Raw genomic sequence first — 12260 nt, 5'->3', positions numbered from 1 at the left:
CACTACACTCCTCAGTGACTCCTACGAAGCCTTAAAGCGAGACCCCACAAGCAGCTACAAAAAGAAAGTTATCACTTAGACCTTGAAAAGGACAAAATCATTGACCATCCGACATATTTCAAAACACTCTTGTACTTCTCACTGTCCCTTCTGATTTTCTTTTCCTGCATCGTTCTTTCTCCCTTTCCTGTCCCTCAGTCATGTCTGTCCCGTCTGTAACAACTGAAAATAAAATAAATAATAACAACAAAGGTCGATCAAATGGACCAATACAGCAAAGCTGTGATGATCCATTTGGCAAAGTAAATCCATCGGGTCTCCTTGTTGGTCTTCAGACAACAATTCTGACGGCTAAAGAACCAAATGGGACAGGCAAAAAAAACCAAAACTCTTGTACACATTTAAGGCTTTTCATCATCTCTCCCCTCCATATCTCTCTGATGTGGTTCAGATCACCACCCCATCCCGGTGTCTCTCCCCGTCTTGCCACCATGGGGAGCAGGGCTTTCAGCTGCTCCTCCACTCTGGAATTCCCTTCCTCCTGATTTAAGAAATATCGCTTCCTTGTCTCTCTTTAAGTCCCAACTCAGAACTCACTTGTTCAAAACAGCTTATCACACATAAACTCTCCACTCTGCCATTTTTAAATGTGTTTTATGTCTTATGCTTTTATGATTGTGTAAACTGCTGGCTTCATGTTGCTTTTATTGTTCTGCTGAGTGCAGTGTCCTTGAGTGTTCTGAAAGGAGCTTTCAAATAAAATGTATTATTATTATTATTATATCATTGTCTATACCCAGGGGATGCCATACGCTGTATTTACAGACTTCCTGAGATCCATAAAGGTGTCCCACTCAGACCCATTGTCAGCAGCATAAACTCAGCCACCAAACACCTTGCTGGCATCCTAGCCACCCTGGTGGGGAACACCACATCGAATCAAGAACTCCACCGACTTCACCAACTTCACCAGTGTTGAGATCCCTTCCTACTCACATTCCCCCCACTGTCCCTCTGGGGGGAAACTCCCACAGGGCTTAAATCTGGGACTCTCCACCATTTGACCCTGGAACTGAAGAAGCTTCTTGGATGAGAGTCTTCGAACAACTTCAAGTCCAGACGCTTTTCTTTCCAAGCTCCTTAGATATCTACATGATGTTTATGCTTGAAAAGCAGTAGCAAGTTAACGCGTTAGCTCGTTAGCACCATGCAGCCCTCACACGGGGCGATCCGTGTTAACTCGCTAACGGGGATTTGCCACGTTAATGCGGTTATGGCGTTAACGTCGTATTAACGAGCACTCGTTTTTTTTACATCAGAGTTTGTTGATCAAGTGCTTTGATGAACGACTGCTGCTAGCTTTTTCCCAGTCAAGGCTTTAATGCTGGTTACTGGGACAGTGCTGCTGCTTTGGACACTAGGAAAAAAACCTGTTTTCTATCACTCAACCTGAGCTTATCTTCTCACTAACGGCACCACCTCTTTGCTCTTCGCAGTGTGACTCCAGTTCCACGGGCATCGTGGGCTTAATGTTGTATGTATTCCTGACAACTCATTTCTTAATTGACTAAATGGGGAAAAACTATTTAGATTAACAGACTAGTTTAAAGGTAACAGACACTTAAATTTGGGGCACGTTTCTCCAAAACTGCCTGAACGACTGCATTTCAAACTTTAAAAGTTGCAAAGGTCTGTTTTGAATCACAGATGTGGGTGAAACGTTACAGCTAAATAGAGCTGGGCGATATGAGATTTTTTCATATCACGATATGTTTTTTTCATTTCAGGCGATAACGATATCTATCACGATATAAGCCAAATAACTATATTTGTAAGATTTAAATGTGCCGTTGCTCACAAGTAAAATGTGAAATAATCAGCAGCTTGTTTTTATTTAAATATTTATTTCCCATAATAAGTTCAACAGGGTAGATGTACTTAAGGAACATGAGACTTTTTCAGATAGATAAAGGCAAATATTGCAAACTACACAAAAGGCAGCCACTAAAGCGTTTAAGTTTCAAAATAGAACAAACGAAACAGACTAAACTGTCAATTCCACTTAGAAACAAAATATAAATTCTAAAAATAAATCTTAGTTTGTTTTACAGAAGAACAGACAAAACTGACTAACTTTTGTCAATATCAAATAAACTGAGAACTAAAAGGAAATTCTCAATCTCTCCTTGTTGTATAGCTGAGCTTTTCAAACAGTTTTAACAGTTACTTTAGTCTGACAAAAGCCGAATGACGAATTAGCGCTTCCAGTCAGAGACTGAGGCTACGTCCACACGTACACGGGTATTTTTGAAAACGGAGATTTTCCGTTTTCGTTTTAAAAATAATCCCGTCCACACATAAAGGCAGAAATGAAGGAAAACGCTGCTATGAACATGCCAAAGCAGCAGGTGGCGCTAGATTCCTAACCGTGCAGAAATGTTGGCCAATCAGAAGTCTAGAAGCCTCGGTGGGAAAAAGTAAACAAAGCTGGGGCATAGAAGCAGAACCGAGTCGTATGTGTGGAGGGACAGTAACTGTGTGTATATGTAAGCATTTAAACACTGCAGAGAGTAGAATTAACAGTAACAGTATTGTAGAAATTCATTTCACCGAAACAATAACGTGGCGCACAGTGTGCATGCACCAGTTTATTGTGTTTCCAGACTTGCTTTCGGCACAATTTACAGTGCACGCTACTCTGTTTTTTGTCAGACTTGAAATAGCCGAAATACCTTCACACTACGGAACTTCTATGGCTCTTCCGTTCGACAATCTCTCCGGCGTTGGAACCATCATCTGTTTTCTCTTCGGTCACGCTCGGTTGATTTTTCTAGTCGGCACACTCATTTCCTCCATTACGCGCTGGCTGCTTCCCAAACAAACACACGTGCGGCTTGGCACTTGTGCTGTACGTAACAAGCCACGCAACGTGACGCTGCGGCTGAGATTGGTTCGGCTCTGCGCTACTTAATTTGGATTGGCTGACCTTTTTTTTTTTTTTTTTTAAAGAGGACAAGAGCGGCGAGGTCTATCGCGATAGCTTAATTTCTCTATCGAGTAAAAGTTATATCGCGATACATATCGTTATCGTTCTATCGCCCAGCTCTACAGCTAAACGAAACATGCTTTGAGAATTTTTTATTATCGAATTACTCGATGAATCATTGCAGCCCTACACACACACACACATATATTTTTTGCTGTTGTTTTTTAAACTTTTACTTTGCATATGCAAACAATCTTTTATCTGCTATGTTTGTTTTTGTGCTTGTTTTTTGTTTTTCGAGAGCAAATTTTGGTTTTGGCAGAACTCTTGGCATAACTGGTTATATAAACACCCGCACATGATTGTGCCAAATACATGCAGCTTCTTGACAATAACAGAACTGATAAAGGATTTAAATAAGTCAGAATTTCAGGTGAAGGGTGGGCACAGTGAAAGCGAACGCATATCAAAATATTCAAATTTAAACCGTCTTCCCATTTTTATGTGTGGCATTAGATTACAATAACGGTTCATGTGGCAAACACAACACTCATGACTGTCATAATGTAACGAACTGAGAAAATCCTTCACACACTATGAAATGTTAATGTGTTAATGTTAGTGTGACACTGTTTTTTACATCCCTCGAACAGCACGCTTGTTCAAGTCTAAGAAACAACTAAAGATATCATTTAACTCCATAATTTAACACTGTAGATCAAAATAAAAGGAATTTCATTTCCTTTAGCTCTGATCATAACAAACGAATCGAAGGAGTAGACATTTTTTAATAAATATGGCTAAAAATCAGCACAAAGAACACATGACAGGAAACATCAGCACGTCTACTACAGCAAACAGGTATCTGTAGACATGGAGCCTGTAGTGCCACAAGCCTGACTCACCTGCAGAAAATCAGAGTTGTCATAGTTTTGCATTTTCAAACAAGTTTTTATATTTATTTCAGTTTCAGTTCAAGAGTGATTTTTCTTTTTAGTTTTTAAAACTAAACATTTTCATAGTTTCAGTGTTAGTTTGAGTCTTTTTAATTATTAATGTGTGAAGGGCTTATGTCAGAGGCAAGACTTTTACAGATATTAAAATTAAAAACATTTTGTAGACACCCAAAGTATCAAGAAGTATGTCCAATAACCCTTCAACAGTAAAGTTGCACTTTTTGTTTTAGCAAACTAAACAATAAAACCAAGCATATTACCTCAATATTTGTATTTTATTTATTTTAGTTTATTCAAGTTTATAACATTTCTCAGTCAGTTTTTTTTTCTTCAAAATGTTTGGCTTTCATTACAGTTAACATTTTGTAACTATATTTTTAGTGTAGTTTTAGTTAACTATAACAACCTTAGTGGAAAGCAAGCTTTAGCTGCTTGTCTGGGGTCAACTGGTGGTTAGTAATGCGTAACTCAGTATGAGTTACAATAAACACCAGACAAACTACTTAACGAGGACATGAAACACTACACGTATCGAAGCTAACGCACATCATGGAAAACTGACAGTTTATGAAGCTGGATTTCAGAAATAAATTTGGACTTTTATTGAAGTGATTGTCATAATTGCAGAACAACGTGCATCATTGCTAATGCAGGGCACAAAGCTGCACACCTTTCAGCCACGATTTATTTATTTTTCTGATGTTAATTTTTTTAGTTTTTCTTCTTCTTTGTTGTCAGTTTGGAGTAAAATGTTCAATGTTCATGATGCTCGATTTGAGGCGCCAGCATGATTAACGACTGAAGAATGTGATCAGTGGCTTTAAATGCTGCTGTTTGGAGAGTCTTTGACATTTTTAATGAAACAGTTCTAGTGTTTGAATTCACATCTGAGTGTTTCTTAGTTTTAGACTAGTCGGTTGGTCTAAATTGTTTTTAGGAACATTCCTAATTAGAGCAGGGCGATATGGCCAAAAATATTTATCACGATATATATTTGAAAATTTGCGATAACGATATAACCGACGATATAATTGATGCGAGACAAAATACAACTCCACAACATTACTAGCGCAAAAAGACAACCTTCCATTTATTTTCACTTAAACAAGAAGCTGGTTTTTATGTACATTAAAGCTTTATAAAAATGTAACAGTGCAAATGCAAATTCCTTGCTGAAAGTTTAACCAAAAGGCATTTCCAGTAGAAATGGGCTGACATATCCTGAGCATAACCAGGTATAATATCCACTGAAGTTAAAAAGAGGTGCTTTGCAACATTAAACTGCAGTGTGCAGTACGTGTTTTTCGGACCATAAGGTGCACGGGATTATAAGGCACATTAAGCGAAACAAAGCAGTCAGATAAATCAAACTTTATTAAACTCATTCTTCTTGCTTCCTCCACTTCTGTACCATTGATTCATTAATGTTGAATTCTCTGGCAGCTGCTCTATTCCCATGTTGTTGCAGTACATTAATGACTAACCTCGTATTGTGGATGGATTATCTCAGTTGTTCTCCTGACTGAAGTTTGGTCCGTTTACAGCATCCTGCCATGCGATTGCATTTGTCTCTAACCATGAGGAACCTTAACGTTAACTTTTATAAGTGGAAAAGTGTTAGTGTTCGTCCTCCAGCTTCACTGTTTATGTTATGCTAACATAGCTGTGTCGCTAGCGATCACGTAGCACATCATTATATACCAGCTAGCCCAACTTCAGTAACCCTACAAACGTCACTGCTGTTTAGTTTCCTGTCTTCATTTATGTTGGAAGTGATAGCAGAGCTGTACGTTTGATTTTTTTCAGAAATCTCTCAGTCAGAACATGCTATATCATGCTTAGGTAACTAGCGAAACTAGCGAGCTAACTTCCGCTAGCTTCCTGCTAACTTCTAACTCCGTTAAATGTAATAAATTTTGTTTTCATGGATGCCTGGAAGTTAAACTTCATAGTTACACCTGGTAAAGCAGCAATGCTGATCGTTTTATTAAAGATGAAAGAATTTAGACAGTTTTTAACTCTCAGTGATGCTGCAGTGTTGTTTGACCTGAAACATACGGAGTTTAGGACCCAGATTACTCCCAGATTTAAGAGCGTCTTAGTCCGACAAATACGACAATAACAACGGCCGCTTGCATGTTCTGCAAAAAAATGTGCTTTGTTGTGTATCTGACGGACAAACACCAAACCAGTTCCACATCACTGAAGTTGCACCATTTTTACAAACCAATTCTGGTTCCTCAACAATCGGCCATGTGCATGAAAACAAAGGCACTGCGCATGCGCGTTTTACTCATATTCTATCGCGATATTTCATTTTCCTATCGTTGCCTAACATTATACCGGTATTACCGTGAACGGTATAATATGGCCCAGCCCTATTCCTAATACACTCTCACACATATACACACGACCATCTATGATTTGTCTGGAGTTAGGACACATGTAATGAGCTTCATATAACAAATACTTTTTTTAATCTGAGGCAAAGGTTGGTTACATTTTCTCTGAATTTGAATGTCTGGTTCACTCTTGACTTAATATACTAAAGTCCCCTCAGACATGACTTCTGTGGAGCGACAGACTGACCTGCAGTTGGAGTTACTTTGTTAAACAAATCAGCTGCTTCACCTAATCAAATTTAAATCCTCCGCCAGCTCAACTACCAAGGGTGAAGTCAAAGTTCGTATCTGGCACAAGACGGTAAAACCAGGGGCAGAAACATGAGACAAAACAACTACGCTGCCAGTTTATGAGTGTTGGAGTCAATGGAACACACCCTACGGTGTTGCAATGGGAGGACTGTCAGTTACACTGAAATTCTTGCTAAATAGTTTCTGGTCTGGTAATGTGCCAAACATTTATCACACTTATCAACACTTACAGTGAAAGAGAGCCTCTGATGCACGAATCTGATGAGACTACTACAGGAGAAGGACTCGTGCACTCATCTAAATTTGGCCTTTGACAAAAACAGCTCATAATATTACAAAAACAAAACTAATACTGAAGCTAACACAAACTAAACTTAAAAATACATGTAAAGCAATATGAGCAAACCAATTTCATACACTAACCTAAACTAAACTTAAATGAATAAAAATCGAAATTAACTAGATGTTGTAATATACCTCTGTGCTACTCATAGATTCAATTTTGATTCATAGATTCATTTACACAATTTTGTATTTGTGTGTGTGCGCCTGTGTTTGGGGGGCTTGCATTAGAACAATCCTTCAACAAAAGCACTTAATCCTGCTCTACAGGTTAACGCTGGATGGAACCGTTGATAGGCTTCTGCAGCTTTTGGCCGTGGGTCTGCGCAGAATGACAGACATTGCACAGACTCTGCTGTCACAAAATACGCAGTTACTGCAATACTTTTTCATCGCTTTGGATGACAGTTTGCAACAGAAACATCAGCAGTACAAAAGAACCAGCCAAAAGAAAATGGGGTGTCCATTCCTAAACAAGGGGCTTCCTCTGTAGCATCGACACTGTTATGAAAAATCTGATACGGATCAGAAAATTTAACTGTGCAAATTCAAATCAACTTTACAAAAATCACTGATTCCAGATACAAAGGACTCAGCTGCATTTATATTATGAGTGCAACAACAGATATGAAGACAAGCTAAACAGCACACTGATTGATGGACTGGTTCTTTTACAGCACTTTTCTAATTTATCTGCGCACTCAAAGTGCTTTATGCAACTTGCCTAAGATTCACACACGGAGAACAACTTGGGGTTATTATCTTATATTATCTGCTCAAGGATATTTGACATAGACTGGATGGAACTGCTAACGTTCAGATTAGCAGATGACCTGCTCGACCACCTCAGCTACAGCAGCCCCAACTCATTGAACCAAGACTGGACACTTTGTGACCACCACAGAGAGACATCATAATAGCCAGAGGTTTGAATCATAAGAACTGCGTGACTGTCATCTGGTGTGTGTCACTACGTATGATGCAACATAACTGGTGTTTGGTACTAATATTAGTAGTTATTTGTTAGGGCTGTGCATTATGACCAAAATCTCATATCCCGATATAAAACATTGATCGTCCCGACAACGATATAAATCACAAACATTTTACATTTTCTGTAAATTCTGTGAATCTCGGGCAGCTCGACTTGCATGAAGTGTTTTCAGCTGGGCGTCGTGTACCTGCAATCGAGTGTTACGTTAATTAAAACAGCCATAATTTTGTTTGTGAGTATCGATTACATGGCACGCTGCGGGAAAAAGCCTGTTCGAAGGTTTTTGGTCATTTTGTTATTGAAAAGTGTTTTAGATTTTATACACTCATGTTTTATATTTACATTGCTAGTCACCAAGTGCTTTTGATAATTTAACTGAAATGTAAAAAAGAAACAGTACTTTCCATGTTGTAATTATATAGACTATTCACTGAATTTACAAAAATGCACTATATTATGATATACAGTGGGTAAAATAAGTCTTGAACACGTCACCAATTTTCTAAGTAAATTATTTTGAAATGCTGCTTACTTGAAATTCTCACCAGATGTCACTGTGTATATCGTTATCGGGATAAGAACTGGCTTTTAACAGGATAAGAGATTTTGGTCAGGGACAAAGAAATCAGCCAAAAGATTATGGACCACCATATGCAAGAACAGGGTCCTTGTTTCTTCTAGTATGTTTACTGTGTTATCTACAAGAACGTCAAAAGAAATCTTGCATTATAGAATATTACTGATCAACAGAACCTGCAAGATTACACGAGAGGAAAGCAACCACAGCCATTTCTGGATCTAACATTTGTTTTTGGTGCGCACACACATAAGTTCATGCTTTTGAAGTTAACATGTATGTGAGGGAGCAGCTACACTGATCACTACTGAACTCATAAAAATGGATGGCAGGCATTTTTGGACGTTGGCTAGATTTTAATTTCAGGTTTAATTAAAGTATGATTTGCAGAGACGACAGTTTATTCTCTCAACTTTCATCCACCCATTCCATCCTGGAGCCTTTCCCAGCTGTCTTGGGGTGAGAGGCAGGGTACTCCCTGGTCAGACAACCAATCGCACTCACATTCACTCCCACATCCACACCTATGGGCAATTTAGTGTTTCCAGTTAACCTATCTCCACTCAACTTTCTATTACATCAATTGTTTTGGTGGATTAAAGAACGCTGTGTTAATGAGGACATTACTAAGAATGCAGGAGTCAAGCCATTTTACACAAACTAGACTAAACATGTTAGTAAAATTATAAAAAGTCATAAGAACCAAACAAATATGATAACTGTTTTAGCTGTTCCTGTGTGTCTGAAAGTGGGACATTACCTCCCCAGTATCTATTTTGCATTCTTTGTATTTCACTTGCACAGTATGTATTATGGAGGGCGGCCAGTGCTGCCTTAATGGTTAGCATGTTTGCCCCCCTGCTTCACAAAAATGGTCTTGGATATTTGCAATCTCAAGCAGGACAACAGAATAATTATGGACATGACGCCCAACACTAAAGGAGACGTGCCCTCCCACCTAGGAGCAAATGCACTCCGAAACAAGTGAATCTATGCTAGCACAAAAGAAGAAGACCTTGTGAAGATGCTGAAGGAAACAGGTACAAATGTTTCATTGAAACAAATATGCCAACATAACCTGCATTCCTCAGCAAGGTCAGATTGTCTTTTTTATCTACAAAAAAAGACATAGTGAGGACATGTCTTTGCCTAAGTCCTCTGGTTTATCCTTAACGACTGTTGTACTGACTGGAACTACAAGGACGATGCTTTCAGGCTGGCACAGCTCCAATGGTGATTTATAAGACTGAACATGAGTGCCAAGTGGTAATGTTAATACTGGAGTAACTGACTCGCTGTTACCATCATGAAAAGAGAAGTCAGTCCACCACACAACACCCAGTGTTTATGACTCTGTCCACTGAGCCATATAATAGTCCACACCCAGGAAAGGCCTATGCACTGCACCAGAGCTGCATTTGCACGTGTTATTATCCAGGAAATATTCACTAATATTAGCTATAAGAAAAATCCCGTTTTTAGCCCGACCCTTTCAATTAGTATTCTTATTATTAGTAAGCTCTACAGTAAGCAAAGCAAACCCCTATGATCACTGACAGCACGTCACTGTCATTTTACAACACCCGACCAAGCTGCCAAGAGATGAAGAAAAGACAGCGTCACCCTAGAGATAAGAGATGAAGACACGCGCTGAGAAAGCTAGATAGCATTGTTACCTGGAGGGTATACACTCATCACTCTCCCCAGGTATGAGAAACAACCACGGCCTACAGGCACGTCTACAGGACAGGTGTGACAGGTGGAAGCATTCAGCTAATGTTATTCACTGTGGCCTCGGAAGCTACTTTGGCATCTAATTGCCTAAAATAACCAGCGCGGTGTGTTGGGGAACGTCAGGCTGAGCAAACCGGCATCCTGTGTCACTACTGTCGCCCACATAACACAACACCACAGGGTCAGTGTTCTTATCCGCTCGTGGCATTCGTTTTATTTCAGCCAACAACTATCCAAAATCGTTACCTGTTAGCCGTTAGCTAACTCAAGCTGCACAACGACGTAAGGATGTGAAGTCCCACAGCCACACCCACAAATGATGTTGACATTTTTGACAGGTCACTAGTCATCCATCCTTACACATAACCTAAAAGATTACCTCACAGTCACTGCTGCTAACACGACAGCTAGCCCCATTCCTCATTTCAACACTATCTTGACTGTTGGCTAAAATAGCCAGCGCTAGCCTGCTACTGGGTAAGGCTAAGCTAGGTCTTAAACAAAAGGTGTGATCATGTAATACACAGTGAAAAACACAGGACCTATGTTGCTAAGGGCGTTTTTAGAAGCTATATATTCTTACCGAAGAGTCGGACCGACACAAGCTGTGTCGGTGCTTTCAATTTCCTGTAAAATCCGCTCGTGCTCCGTTATGCACTCCAGGGTTTCACTGTCCGCCATGATTGTTATGTGCATATTACGGCTATCACTGCAGCTACAGCGGAGCATAGGTCAGTGTGAGGTCCGGCCTGTGGGAGGCGCACTACGGTCGTGTTGACCCCGGTGATTGCGGCTTTGTTTCCGCATAGCCTGTGCCTGGTTCCTCAAACATTGTACCACATGGAAAACCACACGGGTTTTGACTGTTTATGATCTTATCATAAATACTGTATAGCGAGTGGTTTGCATGGTTAGCAGTAAAAAACAGGAAAATAATTTGTACTGTCATTCACACGGTACTTGTAATAATAAAGATGCCTGCTATCAAATGAGCTTTAGTGGCTTCTATTTGATTCATCTCAGTTCTGCTGTAGATACATTTTAAATAACAACATGCAGAGGAGGCTATTTACATCTTTATGGTTTGTTTTTTTTTTTTTTGTTAAATCAAGATACAATTCTGGTAAAGCCTGACAAGTGATACACACTGACGCTAATAATACTAAGCTTTTTTCACATTAAATGTCTGTAATTGAACTCACAGTTTAATCAAAGCAAACACAGTTTGCATGTGTCCGCTAGCTTCTAAGTGCGTTTTTTCCTGGTCTTGGTATTAAGATAAACCAGCGTTTTAAATGTTGTAATTTAGCTAAATCAGTCCACCTTCAGTTGTGTTCAGCAGATAAATCTTGGGTGTGTTTTGGAGTTTACCTTAAGGTGGTTCCAAGAGGTAAGTCCACAGATTCCAACTCTGCAAAAATATTCCCAAAAGCCTTCTTTTCTTCTTCTTTGCTTTCTGCTTGGCTTTGACGAGGCGGCTCAGGTAAAGCAGCATAGATCCTGTCACTAGCCATTCTCTCTTAGTGAAGTATGTCTTGAGTATGAAGACTAAAAATCTGTACGTGTAAGAGAGGATTTTTTTTGTGTGTGTGTGTGTGTGTGTGTGTGTGTGTGTGTGTGTGTGTGTGTGTGTGTGTGTGTGTGTGTGTGTGTGTGTGTGTCGTGCAGGACACCTGCTGTGGTCAGCAGAAAAAAGGGTGCAACAGGAAAAAGAGACCTTGTGATTCACTGAACTTTGAAGCCAACAAAACTAATTTCAGCAGTTCTGTGTTAGTAGCTGTGGCTTTATTCACCTCTGAAAAGTAAAACCACAACCATCAAGCTGCAGTTGATGTTGCAGATACAGGGCCTGATTTCTTAGTTATTTGTCACACATGAATACTGATCAAAGTGTAATATTATAAAGAGGAAATACAAAAATACAAAATGCAGTTTGATGATGATTTTATCTATTATGGAAAAAAATCTGTCCAAACCTCCCTGGCCTGATGTGACAACGTCATTTTGCCTAAACCTA

The 12260-nt window shown here is 39.5% G+C and overlaps 1 protein-coding gene across 5 annotated transcripts in view; it reads right to left on the bottom strand.

The window, feature by feature from the left end:
* Positions 1–11781, bottom strand: part of LOC146662889 (exocyst complex component 6-like) — a 67407-nt gene extending 55626 nt beyond the window's left edge. For 2 of the 5 annotated variants that reach the window (XM_085415476.1, XM_085415479.1), the window contains exon 1: positions 11615–11781. In XM_085415476.1, coding sequence (XP_085271602.1) covers positions 11615–11757 — 143 coding nt within the window. In that variant the 5' untranslated portion in view covers positions 11758–11781. Of the gene's footprint in view, positions 1–10826; positions 10973–11614 lie in introns of those variants that run through there. The other 3 variants (XM_085415478.1, XM_085415475.1, XM_085415480.1) reach the window with 3 other exon arrangements.
* Between the last annotated feature and the right edge of the window lie 479 nt (positions 11782–12260).

This window comes from Rhamphochromis longiceps, linkage group LG8, assembly GCF_057381845.1.
Source record: "Rhamphochromis longiceps isolate RC_006_pf linkage group LG8, R_longiceps_female_GT1.1, whole genome shotgun sequence".
NCBI classification, from domain to species: Eukaryota; Metazoa; Chordata; class Actinopteri; order Cichliformes; family Cichlidae; genus Rhamphochromis; species Rhamphochromis longiceps.
The sequence above is the reverse complement of the archived record's forward strand: the minus strand, read 5'-3'. Positions and strand labels throughout refer to the sequence as shown.